We start from the raw sequence: 20,041 nt of genomic DNA on the forward strand, positions 1-20,041 counted from the left end.
GAAATTTCTATAACTTTATGACTTTTCAGTGTTCCACTTAAAATGTGGTACCCAGATTTGATATAGTATTCTGCAGGATCAGCAGTGCAGAGTATGTACCATGGTCTAACACTGGAAGAAGACTTTGATGGCTCTGTTTTTTCCCTCATCAACGGCATTTTAGCATTGGTCCTAGTTAAGAGTGATAATGAATCACCAGGAATTTTTCACATGAACCCTAAACAAATCAAGTCTTTCACTTAACCTTTATTTCTGCTGTTTAATTAACTCCAACTCCAGAATTTTTTTGTCTGAGCTCAAGTGTTATAAAATAGGATCTTCTGTCATTGGATTGTTGAGATACCGCTTGCTTCCCATCTGTCTGCCCGCTGACATACACACACACTATCCCCTGACAACTTTTATTCCAAGCTCTAAGCCTGCAAAGAAGAAAAAATAATGGCAGCATTCTGTCTGAGAAACTTCCTGGAGAGTAGCCTAGACGTGAGGCAAAGCCAGCTTTATTGTAGTCATCATCTTTCTTACTTTGGTGAAAGAGAATCACTGGGCAGCTCAAGGTTTGTTTAGAATATTAGAGGGGGGATTAAAAATCAGCTGTAGAAAGGAGGAGATTTGGTTTTCACATACACAAAGGACTGCCATGTAAATAATGGTGTAGACGTCCTCTTTTTTTCTGGGGAGAATCAGTAGTTAGAAATTAGAGGGAACAAATTTCTAACTGCTGTAAGTAAGAGTGTCAGACAACTATTGCGGATTATCAGTGGAAAGCGCTCTGGGATGAACATGAGTTATGGGATATTTACTAAATATTCAATAATGTACCAGATACATATCTCCATCTTTTTTTCCGGAGAATAAGTGGTAAAAGCCTTCCCAATTCAGGGGGGGAAATCTGTGCTTTCAAAGACGACCAATTTGTATCAGGCAGTTGCTACTCATCCCATGGCCCTGAGACTGTCAGCACACTTCCAGGATATTAGAACAGATATCTCTATGAAAATATAAGTCATTAATTAGGAGAGTCATCTCTTGCCTTCTACATTAGAGAAAATGTAACATTGGAGGGTACTTAAAGGAGTAGTTTTCTATCTATTGGTATGTACATTAACGGAAAAAATAACCCTGAGAAACAGAATGGATAAGTCACTTGTTTTCACTAATCTCAGGGGGAAATAATCAAATTACTATCAATAATAATATATATGAAACAAGGAAACATTTACATATGAAGTACAAGATTTTTATAATATTCAGTATTTCATCCACTGTAGTACACTTGTGCATTATGGGAAAATTTTTCAAAATATTATTATTTATCCATCAGCTTCAATTTTATACTCACATAGGCAGCTGCAGAGAAATAAGCAAAAGATGATCATGTTTTACTTTCATATTTAAAAAATAAATAAAGCCATTAAGACTTTAAAATATTTGAACCCTATTTTTTCCAATTATCAGCATCATGAATAAAATTAGATAAATAAATGGATAAAGAACTAGATAGGCAGATAGATGCTTCCTGTTTAAAAAAAAGAGAGAAATTAAACCTACTTTTACCCTTCTCCCATGATTTCCTAGTTTCTGCTGACCAAATCTGAGATTTTAAACAATGATGGTAAGAAATTATTATTTTTACATTGTGTATCTTCTTTTTAAATAAATTTGACATTATCATGACCTTTCTTATCATTTTAATAATACATGGACTTGACTCTCATCATAGAGTATGGTGTAAAAAATTCTCATACATAACTGCTTACATTTATACTGACATTCCTCCCCCTTTCTTGGATTTTGAAATTGTATTCATTTTTCTGTGTATCTTCAAAGGAACTTTCAGGAAGGGTTTGCAAGTCATTTATTTTCTTAATCATCACATGGTCTCCTCTCTATCCACTGTCTTCTAGAATTCATCTTATAGAGTACATGGCTATCGCCAACCTAAAATTATTTGTGCCTATGGGTGTAATTTATTATTTATGCCTTAGAGGCTCAAAAAATTTTTCAGTTATATCTCAAGTATAGATTTCTATTATATATGTGTATATGTGTATTTTTCTAGGAGACATACATATAGCTCCCCTAGAAAGTGTTTATATTTTGCTTTTCTTCTTTGGTTTTCTTTCCTGACCCTCAGTGACTTCATTGGAAGTGTAGAAGCTCCAGTGGGTTTTTTCTTTTATTTTGGTCACCTAGATTGGTCCTTTTTAGCTCCCATTTTCTTTCTCATCATTTTAATCTTTTTTTTTTTTTTCACTGCATTCTGGGTAAATTTCTTGAGTTTGTTTTCTCATTATTTTCCATGGTATCTTATTTGCAAACCCGGCTTCTACTGAGAGTCTGAATTTGGTAGACAAATTTTCCATTCCTATCTCATTTTTCCTAAACTTGGAGGATTTTTTTTTCCTTTTTTTCTGAGTGCTCACTCTAAATCATGGTCGCAACGCTTTTTGAATCTTGCTGTTAACGAGCATCAGAAATTTTCTAAAATGTTATTGGTATCTCGCAGTAAATCCATTTCACATCGTTCCCACTGCTCTCTCCTACGGAACTGCCGTGCCTCTTCCTGGGTCCGGTGATTCTTCTTCTTATTCAGCCTTAACAATGGAGCCCCCGGCCGGGCAATATAATGGAGACTATAACATGTGACCTAGATCCTCCAGAGTCCCTGACAGAATCCTTCGCACTTGGGTGAAGAGGGGAGATGTGACTTCTGCGCGACCAGCGCAGAGAACCCCAGGCTGCAGGGGATGGGGCGTGACGGGAAGAGGGGCCCGCGCCCGGGAGGCGGCCCGCCCTGCCCCGCCCTTCCCCGCCCTTCCCCGCCGCCTCGCCTGTCGCCGCCCGGGCGCTAACCCTCCGCTCGGCCCGCAGGATTGCGCGGATGGTGCGGCAGGAGCGCGGCAACGCCCTGCTGGTGGGCGTGGGCGGCACGGGCAAGCAGTCGCTCACCCGGCTGGCCGCGCACATCTGCGGCTACCGGTGCCTGCAGATCGAGCTCTGCCGCGGCTACAGCTACGAGAGCTTCCACGAGGACCTGCGGAAGCTGTACAGGCTGGCCGGCGTGGACGACAAGAACATGGTGTTCCTCTTCACCGACACGCAGGTACGGCCGGGTGTCAGGGGGCGGGGCCGGGCGGGGCCGGGCGGGGCCGGGCGTCAGGGGGCGGGGCCGGGCGTCAGGGGGCGGGGCCGGGCGGGGCCGGGCGTCAGGGGGCGGGGCCGGGCGGGGCGGGGCCGGGGCGGGGCCGGGGCGGGGCCGGGGCGGGGCCGGGGCGGGGCCGGGGCGGGGCCGGGGCGGGGCCGGGGCGGGGCCGGGGCGGGGCCGGGGCGGGGCCGGGGCGGGGCCGGGGCGGGGCCGGGGCGGGGCCGGGGCGGGGCCGGGGCGGGGCCGGGGCGGGGCCGGGGCGGGGCCGGGGCTCCGGAGAGGCGGTTCAGGGTGGTTGGCTGAGGACGGTTCCCTGCTCTAGATTCTAAGTAGTAAAAGAATCGAAGGGCAAAGAGGAAAGTTTTCTCTCTTCTTGGAGGGCAAGATGATAGCAGAAGTACTACAGTGTTTCTGCAGAAAAACTACTAAAAAAGTAATTTAGGGAAATTACCTGAGAAAAGAGAAAGAAAAAGGGGGTTAAATGGATTTTTAAATTAAAATAGGTTTACGTCTATGTCTACAATGACTAACTTAACTGGTTTTGAATTTATTCTGTGGTAGAGGATTTTCTTCATTGACTTGGGTATTTTAACTTTAGGGAAAATAAACCTTTCCAGAAATTAGCCAATGAATAAGAAAGTGGAGAACAACATGGAGCAAATGGACACAGAGAGCAGACAACGGCGGAGGGGAATAAATAAAATAAATCTTAAAAAAAAAAATAAGAAAGTGATAGATTTGACCCACAAGTACATTTTTTTAAGATTTTTTTTCTCTCCCCTCCTCCCCCAGTTGTCTGCTCCCTGTGTCCATTCACTGTGTGTTCTTCTGTGTCCACTTGTATTCTTGTCAGTGGCACCGGGAATCTGTGTCTCTTTTTGTTGCATTACCTTGTTGTGTCAGCTCTCTGTGTGTGCGGCGCCATTCCTGGGCAGGCTGCACCTTTTTTGCACGGGGCAGCTCTCCTTATGGGGCGCATTCCTTGCACGTGGGGCTCCCTTACACAGGGGACTCTCCTGCATGGCACAGCACTCCTTGCCCATCAGCACTGCGCGTGGGCCAGCTCATCACATGGATCAGGAGGCCCAGGGTTTGAACCCTGGACCTCCCATGTGGTAGGCGGATGCTCTGTCCATTGAGCCAAATCAGCTTCCCAACCCATAAATATTTTAAACCTCCTTTTAGTTTTTAAAACACTGTAAACAGGATTAAATACAAACATAAAATGGGGAAAATATTTTTAACATCTATGACATGCAATTAGTTTATATCTTCTACATAAATATTTATTATAAATGAACAAAGACAAGCACACCGATAGAAGAAATATAAGAATACATAAGAATAAAATAAGAATAGAATATGAATGAAAAATTCCTAAAAAATACATAGAAGAGCTTTAAATGTGTGAAGAAATGTTCATCTTCACCAGTGCTCAAAAAAATTTAAATAAAGAAATCTGTCAGTGGTTTTGCTCTTGCACATTGACAAAAATTTAAATTCATGATATGATGTGTTGGCAAAAGTGGGGGAAAACAGGACCAAAAAGAACCTGGTAGATTATGAATTCAAACTCTTTCTGGAAAGTAATTGGCAATATTTATGTAAAGCCTTTAAAATTCTCTTAAAAATGGTCAGAGCTGAACACATAGGTGTATGTACAATATAATACCTATTGCAGTATCTTAAAATAATCGTCCAGTGAGAGAGATTTACAAAAGTGTATTATGGTAGAATCATATCATAGCGTACCATGCAAAAAATTATATTGTAGACATATAAACATTAATTAACGTAAAAAAAAGTTTATGATGTGTTGTTACATCATAACTTGTACATAGAACATCTACCATATAAGCTTTTGGGTTTAATGTATATCTAAACAGATATGCCATGTACACAATCAGGAAATTTATGGATCATGGGATTGTGAGTTTTGTTTAGTCAGTAGTTTCTAATTATGCTAAAATAAAAACCTCTCATAGAATATTTAATGCTGTTTTCATAAATCATATAAGTGGGAGCAATTGTGGCTCAAGCAGTTGAGCACCTGCTTCCCAGATGGGAGGTCCCAGGGTCGGTTCCCAGTGCCTCCTAAAGACAACAACAAAAGACAAGCAAACAGACAAAAAAAAAACAGCTCAGGGGAGCCGATGTGAGTCAGTGCTTGAGTGCCACCTTCCCACATAACAAGGTCCCAGGTTCAATCCGCAGCCCAGTACCTCAAAAAAAAAAAAAAAAATCAAGTTCTATAAAATATTAAAGGGCTCCCAACTTTAAAGCTCCAGAGACTAAACCAGATTGTCTGACTCTATTTTCTGTTTTGTTTTGTTTTGTTTGCTGCATTTTAAAGAAACAAAAAGCCATTATACTCTGTTGAGAGTGCCAGTCAATCTCAAATTTTCTGTATTAATGAAGGATAAACATGATCATAACAATTAAAATTCACATGTTTGTATATGTTCATATCTTTATATATGTACAAAACTGTTATAAATATGAGAAAAATCAAGAGAAACACAATATTAAAAATAGAGTTTAACTTGCTATTTCAAATACAGAATAGAAATAGGTACATTTAAATACTATGAAAAATATAATTCCAAGTTGGAATGAATACCTATGTACTTCGATGATATTTTCCAGAGGAAAAAAATATTTCCAATATCACTGAATTTTACAAAAATTTATTTTATATTTATTTTAAAAATTTATAATAAATTCAAAAAAGCATAACCTGTACTAACACTCTTTGCCAATGCTTTACTCTAAGGAGAAATTAATGATGTAGCTCAGAACATCAAAACAATCACATAAAGGGAAGTGGACTTGGCCCAGTGGTTTGGGCATCCATCTACCACATGGGAGGTCCACGGTTCAAACCCCGGGCCTCCTTGACCCGTGTGGAGCTGGCCCATGCACAGTGCTGATGTGTGCAAGGAGTGCCATGCCATGCAGGGGTGTCCCCCGCATAGGGGAGCCCCACATGCAAGGAGTGCGCCACGTAAGGAAAGCTGCCCAGCGCAAAAGAAAGTGCAGCCTGCCCAGGAATGGTGCCGCACACATGGAGATCTGACACAAGATGACGCAGCAAAAAGAAAACACAGATTCCCGTGCCGCTGACAACAACAGAAGCGGACAAAGAAGACGCAGCAAATAGGCACAGAGAACAGACCTCCAGGGTGGGGTGGGGAGGGGAGAGAAATAAATAAATAAATAAATCTCTTTTTTTCCAAATCACAAAGATCTCCTGGGTGAGGAAATTAAAATTCAAAACCTCTAGAAAACAGTGAAAATGAACTTAAAAATTTTTTTTTTATCTATGGAGCACAATCAGACAGCTCTCAGTGTAAATTTATAGATTGGAATCGAAAATTTAAAACTACATAAATTAGTTGGCTTCAGAGTTTAGAGAAAAAAGGTCACAAGAAAGCATCAATAATGATAAGTAAATGAAACAAGATAAAAACAGAAATAAATTAGAGCATAGAATTGTGGTTTGTTCTTAGGGGAAATGAACAGATGCAATTATGCCAAGTTCATTCAAGAAAAAACAAATGAAGCAAATAAGATAACAAATACATTGTCTTAGTTAAGTATATAGGATTCAACCTTCTATGATACTATACAACTAACTGGAGCAAAAAGATAATTGACACATTATTTTAAAGTATTTGCATCAATTTTCAGAGACAAAGGTTTATTTCATATGTTGTATAGTACTTATTCAAATTTAAAAGAAAACCCTACTATGTAAGTGGTTACAAAGTATGGTCAGATAATTCATTTTAAAAAAGGAAAATAACAAATGTATGATAGTATTTGTCTTGCTAATAATCAAAGAAATGCATATTAAATTCCTAAAGGTAACATTTAAAGTCCCCAAATGAGGAAAATTAGATGGTAAAAAATTATTGAAATCATTCTTGAATTGAATGGGAATGAGTAAAATTTTTTAAATCCATAAAATATTCATGCACTTTAATTGCTAATCTCACTCCTGAAGAATTTATCATAAGGAAATAACCCAACTGGGGAGAAAGGGAATAGGCCCAAAAATGTGTTTATTTAATATTAACAATTCAGTAAGCCATCTAAGTCCCTGTAAACATATGACATATCAAACTCAAGGTGTGTTATGCTCTCATTTACAGTGATAAATATGATAAGTACTGTTTTAGTTAGCCAAAGGAGTGCTGATACAAAATACCATAAATTGGTTGGTTTTATAAAGGGTATTTATTTGGGCTAGGAGCTTACAGATACCAGGCCATAAAGCATAAGTTACTTCCCTCACCAAAGTCTATTTCCACGTGTTGGAGCAAGATGGCTGCCGACGTCAGTGAGGGTTCAGGTTTCCTGGGTTCCTCCAGGCTCAGCTCCTCCATTTTCTCCACAACGTCAGCTGTAGACTATGAGGCTCTCTAGGCTTTGCCTTTCTCCACAAGGTCAGCTCTAGACTCTCAGGTGAATGGCTCTGTCTCTCTCCCTGGGTTTTCTGCTGTGTCTAAGGAGCCATCCCTATTCCTCTGTGTTCTTCTGGCTCAGGTCCTCTCTTCCTGGGTCTTGCTTCTCTTTCCTCTGCTTACTGACTTCCTGGGGTTCCAGCTTAAGACTTCGGCATCAAACTCCAACATCAGAAATTTCCACATCTGTCCTTTGCCATGCCTTTAATCTGTGAGTCCCCACCCTTTGGTGCCCTATTGGCACAAGAGGTTTGCATAATTACTTAATCAAGTAAACCTATGAATCCAATATAATCTAATATGCCCAGAGGAAAAGATCAGTTTACAAACATAATCCAATATTTCTTTTTGGAACTCATCAATAATATCAAACTGCTACAAGTACTCTGCAATATTGTAGATTAATATTGATGATAAAGTGGTAGGGGCAGAATATAAAATGCTTGTACCTATGAGTTAAACCATGAGTGCCTTTTAAGAAACAAAGTAAGAAGGAAAAATGAAAAATTGTACTTGGCTATGTTCAAATATCAGTACTCTATTTTTAGATTGTCTTTTCTAAAAGATAAAATTAACTCAATGTGAGTTTTAGGTTAAATGTTTGCTTTATAATTTATATGAAATAAATAGAAAATGGTGAGTGAGTTACAGTAATACCTTTGCTTTCTTCTACAGATTGTAGTGGAGGAGTTCCTAGAAGATATAAATAACATACTAAACTCAGGTGAAGTGCCTAATTTATTTGAAAAGGATGAACTGGAGCAGGTTTTAGCAGCCACCAGACCAAAAGCAAAAGAAGTAGGAATTTCTGAGGGGAATAGAGATGAGGTAGGACCCACCAGGGTGGTTTTATGGTTTTGTAAACAAAAAGTTGTTGTTGTCACAGCTTTTACTTTTAAGGGTCCACAGATTCCCTTAAGAAGTCTGTGGGTAGAAGTGTTTTGTTTTGTTTTGATTTAATGTTATTGGTTTCTTTTACAACCCTATATATTTTATTCTCTGCATTTAAAATGTTAATTCACCAGACTTCTAGAAAGGTCCATGGAAAGCAGAAATCTGAGAACTACTGCCTCGCGGAGCTCATGGTCTTGTCCAAACTGGCCAGCGTCTCCTGTCCTTCAAGTACAAGTTTATTTCACAGCCCCACAGCGCTCTCCCTGAGGCGGGCCAAAGGCAAGATACGCCTGCCAGCAAAATGGAAATGCATCTCCCCTGGCTGCCTCAGGAACAATTGTAACTTCTCTCCTCTGGTTTCTCCAATGCAGAGCTAGATTTTGTGTGCCTCTGTTTATCCACCCCAGCCCTTCCTTTCCCCAATTTCTGTACCTTTAACGTTTTTGGCTGTTCTTTCTCACGTTCTCTTAAGAATTTTCATGACACTCTCCTCTACCGTTCTCTCAGTATTTATAGTTACAGACATCAGGATCAATTTTAACTCATGTAAGCAGAAAGGGATTTATTAGAAGGACACAGAATCAGAGAGAGGGACAGAGAAAGAGATTCTAGGCAGAACTCCTTGAAATGAATATAAAATGCACACTGCAGAAATCAGTGGCCATTTAGGACATTAGAATTGTCCTGCATGATGTTGTAGTCATGAATACAGGCCATTATTTATTTTGCCATATCTTACAAAATTGTGCGGGACAAAGTATAAACTATAATGTAAACTATAATCCACAGCTAGTGGCAGTGCTTCAATACATGTTCATCAATGTACCCAATGTGCCACACTAATGAAGGCTGTTGCAAGGGGTAGGGAGTGAGGCATATGGTAATCTCCTATATTTTTTATGTGACATTTATATAATCTAAAGTATCTTTAAAAGTAAAAATAAAATGTATGAAGGAGAAGAGGAAGTCAGTGGTCAAGGAAGCTGCTGCCCCTGCTTCAGCCATTCCAATCAGCATGCCCCTGCTTCGGGCTGTTACCACCCAAGTGGGCTCACTGCCTGATGTGCACAGGAGTCAGTGCCATGACACCAGGATTTTGAGAAAAGATTTTATTGCAGAGTTGACCAGCAAGGGACAGGAGGCACACCTCAGATCTTTCTCCCTGAGCAGAAGAGGTTGGGCGGTTTTATCCAGTATGGAGAAGGGTAGCCAAAAGGGAGTGACTGAGGATGGGATGCAATGATGTGGGCCAGTTGGTGGAGTTGAGCAGAGCATGCTCTGTTGAAAATCATCTGTAGTTACTTATATCACATGTTGAGACTGGGAGCTTAGCGTGCCAGGTGATTAGACCCAGGCAGAGCCGGCTTTAGCAGGTGCTGTAAGGGAAAGGAAATGGTAACTTCTTCTGAGGCATCAAGCATCCCATGAATAAACAAAAGGAAGGGGCATTTGAATGAGAAGAAGACATTTCTAGAAACTTCTGCAAGCAGTAAGGGAGGAGCCACTCTGAAAAGTGGGCTGGTAAGCAGCAGTTTCACTTCTAGCTCCAAAAGCATGCTTCCTGCACCATGTCGCTAACTGCTGAAATGAGCAGCCAATACTTCCTAGATCATGCCACTCCGGCCAGGCTCTGCACCTGCAAAATGGATGCCCTGCATCCTGCTCTTCTCTCCCAGTGAACAGAGTCTGCAGAATGTCATTTTTTTATCTTTCCAAATGGTGTGTTAGAATGGGGTTGGAATGATGCTGACCAAGCCAGTTCATCTGTCTGCTACACTAACATATTTTATATTTGAGATTGGTAGCCTCACAGTCCTTAGCCAACTCTTATTCTCATTGTGGCTTCATCCTCATTCTAAATTAAAACATGCCTTTCTTTTGGGCAGGTATTTCAATACTTTATCAGCAGAGTCCGTCAGAAGCTGCACGTTGTTCTCTGCATGAGCCCCGTTGGGGAGGCCTTTCGATCCCGATGCCGGATGTTTCCATCCCTCGTGAACTGCTGCACCATTGACTGGTTTGTCCAGGTCAGTGGCTTCCACAGTAACTCCTTAAGAAGTGGGATTTGCTTGATTTTAAAGGGGTTAAGGATCGTCAAAGAATGGGCACTGGCATTCACTTTAAAGCCCACTACGAGTTTACTTGTCTGTCAGGGATGGCAGTCACTACATTATTTTCATCAAACAAATGCAAAAACAGGACTTATTAAGGAAGAGGAAACCACTAAATTTAGCAATGAAGAGGTTATTGCTGAACTTGAAAGAGCTGTTTGAGTTGAGTGACAGGGAAGAGCGTGCCAGAGAGAAGAGAGGCAGTGAGTAGTTTTGCCTTCAAGGAAAGTAGAGAGATAGGGCAATAGCTAGAGGGGCTTGTGAGGTCAAGAAAGAAGTTTTCTTAAATGGAAAATACAAATAGCGTGTCTGTGTGTGCGCTGATGAAAATGATCCAGAAAAAGAGAAGTATATTGATGATGCAACTGACAAAGAGTTAAGCGTTGTTGGGTCGGTGTACTGGAATAATAAAAGAAGGGAGGGGACCCACTTATCAGTGAAGGTGCTGATCTGAGCAGGGAGCACCCACAGCTCCCCCCACAGTGATAGGAGGGAGCCAATGAGCACAGATGGGTGGGTAGATGTGCAGGTGGGAGCTTTTTAAAGTTCTTTTCCCGTTGCTTCCAGTGTAGTGGTGTTGGAAGCAAGGTCATCATCTGAGAATAAAGAGAGCAGAGATGTTTAAGGTGTGAGGAGGTGGGACAGTGTGTGAAACACTCACTTAAGGAGAGTAGAGAAGGGAATGCATTAGCAAATAGAGTAGCGTTTCTGGACCCTAAGGCCCCACTTGCACTAGGTGTCATGAATTTAGAGTGAGGCCAGTCGGCGTGGTTGTGTGTTTTTCTCCACCAGGCTCATCTGCACAGTTGCAGGCATGGGCTAGTAGAAAGTTGCATTGAACAAGGCTTCAGTTGGCTTCAAAGAAATGAGGGGTGCATAGGACAGTGATCAAAATGATGACCCAAAGTCCAAACCCTGTAATAAATAATGTATTTTATGTATGTATAATTTATCACTTATGGCAATGTATAAATTTAGTCATACAATTATTCTGAAGATACCCAGTCATTTATTAATTCATCAAAGATGCATCGAGCAGCTCTGTATTGAACAGCTTCTCTGTGCTCCACACTGCGCTGGGGACACAGCGGTGAGCAGAAGCAGACCCAGGCCACACACGGAAGGACAGAACCTTTTGATTCATGAAGCGCCACGGGCATTAGTGGCAGTGGGAGAGGGGAAGCCAGAGCAATACATTAGCCTCGATGGTTGAGCCGTACACTACTGATAGGACCAACAGAATTTCCGAGTGATTTCCTCTTTCAGTGGCCCAGAGAAGCACTTCTTTCCGTCTCGAAGACGTTTTTCTCGAATGTTGACCCTGGAAATGAAGAACTGAAAGAAAAGCTCTCCCTCATGTGCGTGAATGTCCACTTGAGTGTCTCCCAAATGGCAGACCGCTACTACACCGAGCTCCGGCGGCGGTACTACTCCACACCCACCTCCTACCTGGAGCTCATCAACCTCTACCTGTCCATGCTCAGTGAAAAAAAGAAGCAGCTCGTTTCAGTAAGTGTCATCTTAACAGTGAAATTCTTTTTGTCTTTTTTGTCTTGAACTCAAGATTTTTGCCAGAATGAATGATAGCTCTATGCACCACCCTCTTCACCTGCCGGAGTCCTCTCCATCCTGACATATAGCTGCAATATGACAAGAGGTGTCTCCTGCTATAGCTGGAGGTGCTGTCAGTGCAGGGCCTTCTGCTTCTTTGGTATTTGTAATATGTCTTCTTTCATTTCCAGAAGTGCCCTGGGCTCAGTAGAATGATACAGACATTGCAGCAGCAGCAGCGTTAAGCCTTTTGTCATCTCTGTAGTATTTAATAGGAGGAAAAACTGTTTTGTTAAGCAATAAAAATGGGATTTTAATGGTCTGTTGTATTAGTGGCTCTCAGTCTGAGCAAGGACATTGCTGTCAGCCAGCCTGTGTACAGCCTGTGTCCTGCCTCTTTGTCACTGCATGACCTTAGGCATATTATGTAACTTGTCTCAGCCTGAGTAGAAAATAAGGTTAAAGATTATCTATATCTACTTCTTGGAGGACTGTGGAGTTTAAATGACATTCTGTTCTTGTAGTGCTGGGAATATGATCTGATAAATAGAGGTGCTCAGAAAAACATAGCTGCCATCATCATCACCATAGTTATCATAGTCTTCAGGCTGTAAATGTGACTTAACATTTTCAAAAATTTAAACAGTAAAAATAGAGGCATTTACCATTTAGATAGTAAATAAAATGTTGTTCAGGGGATTTTCACCTGATTAAAAAATGCATGCCTTGTAAAATAATTTGACAGATTGTTTTGAAACCTGCCAATTTGAGCTAAAGTTTTCTAAGCCACCTCCAAAGAACACTTATCCCCAGGTAGCTCTTCTGCCAGATTCCACCTCTTTGATCCTAATCAAGATTTTCCTACCACTGGAAAGTAGTGCTTAGGTCCAGCAATCAGAGATGCCTCCCTGGGACCTCTCCATCCTGTTGACGTACCTTGAATGAAGAAGCTCCCAGAGCTATAACCTCCAGGGATTCCTGCCTAAACTTATTCCTCATTTATTTAACCTGCTGCCATGGGGAATACAAATAATAAGATGTGGTCCCTGCCTTCAGTGAGTCCCCAGTCCAGTGACCTCCACGATGTGGCCAGGGAGCCTAGATCTATACTCGTGGTGAGGGAAATAGCCATTTCCTCAGAGTTCTGTATTACAAACTGATGTATAAATTCTATAAACATTAAATTCTACTACATGACTATTGGGTGCAGGTAAACTTATAGTTTATAATACTCCTTACAATAGGTACTGTCATTCTCATTTAGGCACGAGATCGAGTGAAGAATGGTCTAACCAAGCTATTAGAAACCCACCTACTAGTAGATGAAATGAAATTAGATCTTTCAGCTTTAGAACCTGTCCTTGTAACCAAATCACAGGATGTTGAAGCCCTGATGGAAAAATTGGCAGTGGATCAAGAAAATGCTGATCAGGTATGCTGCATTATCTGGCAGTATTTGTGATAAGGTTTGGGTCACCACCTAATCACTCATATACAATGGAATATGACTGGATTATTTTACTTTATATGTCATTACAATAATTAAAGGACAGATAAATATCACAAATTTTTAAGTTGTGAACATTCCCCTTCGGTCAATCAACCTGGTTCTCTCCCTGTCACATCCCAGTGAGTGAGACAAAGAGCTATCCCTCTTCCAGGAAGGAACTGTCATAATAATTTTGTCTCCTTTAGTTACTGAACATGGCATAAGAGGAGAACATAAAATACAATATAGATAATACCCATTCATCATTATTCTAGTCCAAAGGAGCAGCTATCTCTCATGTTTATTGGTGTTCTTTTTAAACATTGAAGTTCAACTAATGAGGCCATATAAGCACTTGTATTTCAATGGTTAGGTCCGTCATATAGTGCAAGAAGATGAAGCAATGGCAAAAGTGAAAGCTGAAGAAACCCAAGCCATAGCTGATGATGCTCAAAGAGACCTAGAAGAAGCTCTACCTGCACTCGAAGCTGCCAATAAAGCACTGGATTCCTTGGATAAAGCAGATATATCTGAAATCAGAGTTTTTACAAAGCCCCCAGATATGGTCATGACTGTAATGGAAGCAATTTCCATTCTCTTGAATGCCAAGTGAGTAATTCAGAAGCATGCGTTATCAGATAGTTGATTGAATTTCTCTACTGTTTTTCTCCATTTCATTTACATGATTTCACTCTCTCCTCTACCCACTTATCGAGTCTTTCAGTCATTCAACCAATTAATTCAACAAGCATTTTGAGTATCTATTTTGTGCTAGATGATGGAAGATATAAAGTTCTTCCCAACAGGGCACATACAGTCTAGTGAGGAGACAGACATGAACAATAATAACTTCAAGACAGTGCAAAAGATGCGTAGTATTGGGAATGTCAAGAAGAGAGTTCTTAAGTCCCACGTGGGGTGGTGGAAGAGTTTTTTCAGATGAAGCTTGGATTGAGAATGAGACTGTGGGGAGGGCTCAGGGACCTTTGATGCTTATGGAATGGATTGGGTTGGGGCAAGAGGGCAGCAGTTACATTATGAGAGGTCTTGTAGGCTGTTTCACTTTCCCAGGCTGCTTAAAGCAGATACCACGGACTGGGTTGGTTTAAACAATGAGAATTTATTTGCTTACAGTTTGAAGCTAAGAAATCATCCAAATCAAGACATCTCAAGACAATGCATTCTTCCCAAAGACCAACTGCTAGCTATCCTTTTCTTCTCTGCCACATGGCAACACACATGGCAGCATCTGCTGGTCTCCTTTCTCTTCTGGGTTTTGTTGTCTTCAGCTTCTCGCTTCCGTGACTCTCAGTCTCTTTCTCTCTCGCTCACTCTCTTTTGCTCTCTCTCTTCCACCTATAAAGGAATCCAGTAATGGGATTAAGACCCATCTTGGATGAGTCTCATCAACCCGAAGTAGCCTCATCAAAAGATCCTGGTTACAGTGGGTCCACACCCATACATGCTGAGCCAAGCAGGTGGTATTTCATCTTGGAGATCTGTAGTTTTCAAACTTTCTTTAGCAAAGTACCCTTTCTTCAATACAAATTATCTTACAAAGAACTTTGCAGTGCAAAACTGCTAAGAAGGGTAGGGAGCCTCTCCACCAACACTCAGGCTGGCACCTCCCTAGGGCACTGCAGAGCACAAATGAAGAACCCTGCCATAGGGAACTGAGAACCACTGAACATTTTTTACATAATCAGGTTTTCACATTAGAAAGACTAATCTAGTGAAAGCACAGAAGGAGCAGCTTGACTGATAGACATTAAACCAGGTAGAAGATGATTGTAGTGATCCTAGCAAGAGGTTTTAAGGCAAAAGATGCAAATTGTGGGTGTCTGGGTCATTTTTTTTAAAAAATAAAACAGTCATCTCTTTAATGCCTAATATTTCTAAAACTAAGATTTTACAGTCATTCCCACTAAAACTGGGTTGTATGGAAACGTCATCCAGTTATCTGTCTCTCCATGAATTGTACTATACTTTTACTAAACCTGACAATTACCAGGATTATGGTTCCGAAATTAAAACTACCCACTTATTGGGATAATACCACAAGTTTATCAAAGAAGCATATTTATTTTGTTATATTTCTTTAATATTATTATATTATCATGTCTGTCTTTCAGGCCTGATTGGCCAACAGCAAAGCAACTTCTTGGTGACTCTTACTTTCTGAGAAGGCTCTTAGAATATGATAAGGAAAACATAAGGCCTCAGATATTGGCCAAACTTCAAAAGTATATCAATAACCCTGACTTTGTGCCTGAAAAAGTTGAGAAAGTATCCAAAGCATGTAAATCCATGTGCATGTGGGTGAGAGCAATGGATTTGTACTCTCGAGTAGTCAAAGAAGTCGAACCAAAGAGGCAAAAACTTCGTGCTGCACAGGTACATTATCAGAATTGTGATGTTTTATAGAATTAAAAGTCATGGTCACTTATCATTCGAGCTCCCTTTCTAATGCCACCGTGAACCGACACAATACAGATGGCAACAAAGGTTTTGGATATTAGCTTTCTTTGTAAACACAACTTGGCAAAATTTGTTTCAGAAAATGAGCCCTCTTCCAGTATAAAAGGAAGAGTAGAGTCCTTAGTATGTTCATCTGAAAAGAAATACTATATTTGCAAGGTGCTCTAGTATTTGATGGTCTGTGCTTCCATTTGCTAAATACTCTCACCCCAGATGGTGTCATCTGAAGTTCTGAAAACCAGCTTAAACCACAGTCAGATGTGAGGTCCTTAGTCTTCACAATTAGAACAAAGAATTGCCATTTAATGAAGCAAGTTACCTAACGCATTGTGGCTATAGAATAGAAGTCGGCAAACTCTTTCTGTCGAGGCCCAGATAGTAAATGTTTTGGCTTTGGAGAGCCAGATGGTCCCTGTTGTAATTACTCAACTCTGTTGCAGTGCAAAAAGAGCCATAGACAATACATATAAATGAATGTCCATGACTGTGTACCAGTATAGCTTATTTACGGACACTGGAATTTGAGTTTCATATGATGATCATATGTCACAAAATATTATTTTTATTTTTTTCCCCAACCATTTAAAAATGTATAAACCACTTTTAGCTCATGGGTTGTACAAATACAGGCAGCTGGATTTGGCCTCCAGATCATAGTTTGCCAACGTATAGTTTCCCTGTTCGAGGAAAAGAACTAGTTAGGAAAGATTAGGTTTCCCTAGTATGTGGGTATTTGATTTGTTTCACCATTTAAGTTAATAATACATTTTAATAACTAACTTGTCCCAAATGCTTGGTACATTAGTTTATTCCTTTTATGATTTATTTTTTTGGCCTTTGTTTCTGTTTTGTTTCATTTGCTGCTTCTTTTATTCTATTTTGTATTTGTTAACATTATTATCCTATCAGAGTCTTTTGGAATATGAAAAAGAACATAAATCATATTTTTTTTAATTCTCTTATAATTGGGCAAATTCAGCCTTCTTTTGGGGCCTATTCTTAAATATTCACTTCATTTTATTAGGCTGAACTTGATATTACTATGGCTACACTGAGAGAAAAGCAAAAATTACTAAAACAAGTAGAAACTCAAATACAGGCCTTACAAGATGAATATGACAAAAGTGTGAATGAAAAAGAAAGTCTGGGTAAGTCGCTCATTGAATTTACATTGGTCAGGAAATGCCTCACTTTCAAAAGTAGGAAGTTTCCAGGTAGAGCTCAGCATTCACCCAACATATAGGACATATTTACTTTAGATTTATTCCGTTAGCCTTCTAGTATACAATTAAAACCTCGTATATTAAATATATTCAGCATATCTGAACAGCATTTGTTGGAGCATGTTACATTATTACAGCATTATAAAGCTGCATATGAATTTGGTACAGAAAATAGATACCATAGAAGTGGTTAGGTTAGTCTAGGGATGTTGGGGGTGATCAAGGAAAAAACAAGACCATGAGATGGCAGTAGTTCACAGCAAGTTTTATTTGGGTGGTGCATGGAGGATCTCTCAATCTCGAGAGGGAAGTTCTCGCAGCAAGAGACCTTTAGAGTCCACAGCCAGGTAAGAGGGCAATTAGAGAGGGAGCTTTCCAAAGGGCAGCAGCCTTTCAGGATCTTTTATAGCTATAAGGTTTGCCTTATCTATGGTTAGCAAATGTTGGGTGCAGGTTCATAGGGTATGCAAAGTAGGCAGGCTCTCATGGATAAAAACTCGTTTATTTGGTCTACATTTAAAGCAATTGGATGTGTAAGAATTTGAGACTGGCCCTGGTAAGCTTTGGGCTAGCTGAAGACACAAACTACATAGGGACCCATTGACAGGGGCCATCTTTGGCATATTTATATTACAGTCTTTAGCCAGGATAGTCGAGTATCCAAAATAGTTCTTTTCCTAGAAGAGGCAGACATGGGCTTGGCTCTGAAGTGGGAAATAATGCTGAACTGGTGAGGCTTCATAGAGATGCATTGACATTATGAGCTAAACAACACTAATTCCACTATAAACAAAAGCAGGTGAATAAATCTTTTAACACTTCAGTAAAATATTGGACAACAGCATCTGATTTTCTTAAAATTCTGTAGCGAAGACGATGGCCCTGACAAAAGCACGCCTCCTGCGTGCTGGGAAGCTGACAGCTGCATTAGGGGACGAGCAGGTTCGATGGGAAGAAAGCATCCAGAAATTTGAGGAGGAGATATCGAACATCATCGGGAACGTGTTCATAGCAGCGGCCTGCGTGGCCTATTACGGTGCTTTCACAGCCCAGTACAGGCAGCTGGTGAGTAAATCTACTTCCTGTGCAGAGTGGCGAGGGTCAGCGGAGACAGTGGGGGGCTTTCATCTTTCTGAGTTCAGATGGAGGCCCCCCATTATGGACCTTCTCCAGGATGGAAATCATTCATACATTCCCTAGCATCCTCCTCTCCCTGGCAGCCAGTGACAGTCTATCCCTAGGCTTTCCTTAACACATTCCTTTCCTTCTGCTGCCTTGGGAAGCTATCCTTCACTTCAGTACACAGCACAAGAACCTGGGAGAGGAAAAGGGACACTACGTCCTGTAACCTTGGATCAGGAGCATTAGCTAAGTCTGCCAGGATGGCATTTTCTGAACCGTCAAGACCGTTAGCGGAGGAGCTAGGCAAGGGAAGGGAGCCGGGCACAAGAGAAATCTGTGGTTCATTGTTTATAATAAATGTCTTATTTATCAGAGAATAAAAATTTCATCTAAATGCATTTTCCAGGAAATCAAATTCTTTGGAAGAATGTTAAAGCCATTTTGTAATGAAATACCTTTCTCAAACTGTTTCATCCTTGCCCTGGAATTATAAAGCCTTGTACATGGCTCATGCAGATGCTACAGGAGCTCAGCGATCATCTGATGCCATGTTTCTCACTGGGGCAGTGGTGCCTTTCGGGGGCACCCAAAATCACCCATGCCTCCAGACTCTCCCAAGGAAGAATAAATAATGATTGAACAGTCACTGTGATAGCTGGGAGAACTGAGGTCCAGAAAGGGGGAATGACATACTCAAAGCCACAGCTAATTAGTAGCGTACTTCCAGGACCCAGGTCTCCTGATCTTCAGTCCACTTCTTGGGCAGCAGTGGGGCCTGTCCCACCCTCTGATACCCTAAGGCCTGTGGAAACTGGGTAGATCTTAGCTCTTCTAGCCACTGACTTACTCCTTTTGCATGTGTCCTCATTTACTGAGTGTCCCTAACTGTATACATGTAAACTTTCCTCCTCCTACAGCTCATAGAGTGTTGGATCCAGAATTGCCAGGTTCTGGATATCCCAATCAATACTTCCTTCAGCCTCATCAACATCCTTGGAGATCCCTATGAAATACGACAGTGGAACGCTGATGGGCTGCCCCGTGACATGATATCAACAGAAAATGGCATTTTGGTCACTCAAGGACGAAGGTGGCCTTTGATGATTGATCCCCAAGATCAGGTATGTAGGAAATACCTAAGATAAAGAGTGGTCTGTTAACTCTGGTTAATATTACATATTATAGCCATGGAATTTAACGTACTCAGATCATGGGCATTTAGATCTAGAAGGGAGCCCAGGGTCATCCAGTTCAAGTCCCTTGTTTTGTGGATGTGGAAAGTAAGAAGGGATGAGGTTAAATGCTATGCCTACTTGATTTTGATTGACTTTGTTTAGGAGGTTGAGCGTGAGTTTTCTGCTTTCTGTGGTTCACTGAAATTCATTCCTATTTAGTCCTTGTTCCTCAGCAGTCTTAGGGGTCAGAATGAAGTCAGGGTATGATGAATTCTTGAGCAAGTCTGCCTGGAATTTAGAGAATCCCATAGCCCAATTCCCTAAGTCCATGGATCAAATTATACTAAGTGGAGTTTGAAAAAGAGAACAGTTGGGAAAGCAAGT

The 20,041-nt window shown here is 40.9% G+C and overlaps 1 protein-coding gene across 1 annotated transcript in view; it reads left to right on the top strand.

Annotated features, from left to right (window-relative positions):
* DNAH6 (dynein axonemal heavy chain 6) overlaps nt 1-20,041 on the top strand; it is a 320,342-nt gene that overhangs the window by 219,465 nt on the left and 80,836 nt on the right. The window contains exons 46-55 of the mRNA XM_058278997.2: nt 2,875-3,106; nt 8,290-8,442; nt 10,395-10,535; nt 11,886-12,128; nt 13,435-13,602; nt 14,033-14,268; nt 15,792-16,053; nt 17,162-17,285; nt 18,229-18,425; nt 19,400-19,603. Of these exons, the coding sequence (XP_058134980.1) occupies nt 2,875-3,106; nt 8,290-8,442; nt 10,395-10,535; nt 11,886-12,128; nt 13,435-13,602; nt 14,033-14,268; nt 15,792-16,053; nt 17,162-17,285; nt 18,229-18,425; nt 19,400-19,603 (1,960 nt within the window). The remainder of the gene's footprint in view (nt 1-2,874; nt 3,107-8,289; nt 8,443-10,394; nt 10,536-11,885; nt 12,129-13,434; nt 13,603-14,032; nt 14,269-15,791; nt 16,054-17,161; nt 17,286-18,228; nt 18,426-19,399; nt 19,604-20,041) is intronic.

The sequence above is a fragment of the Dasypus novemcinctus genome, chromosome 17 (assembly GCF_030445035.2).
Source record: "Dasypus novemcinctus isolate mDasNov1 chromosome 17, mDasNov1.1.hap2, whole genome shotgun sequence".
Taxonomy (NCBI): domain Eukaryota; kingdom Metazoa; phylum Chordata; class Mammalia; order Cingulata; family Dasypodidae; genus Dasypus; species Dasypus novemcinctus.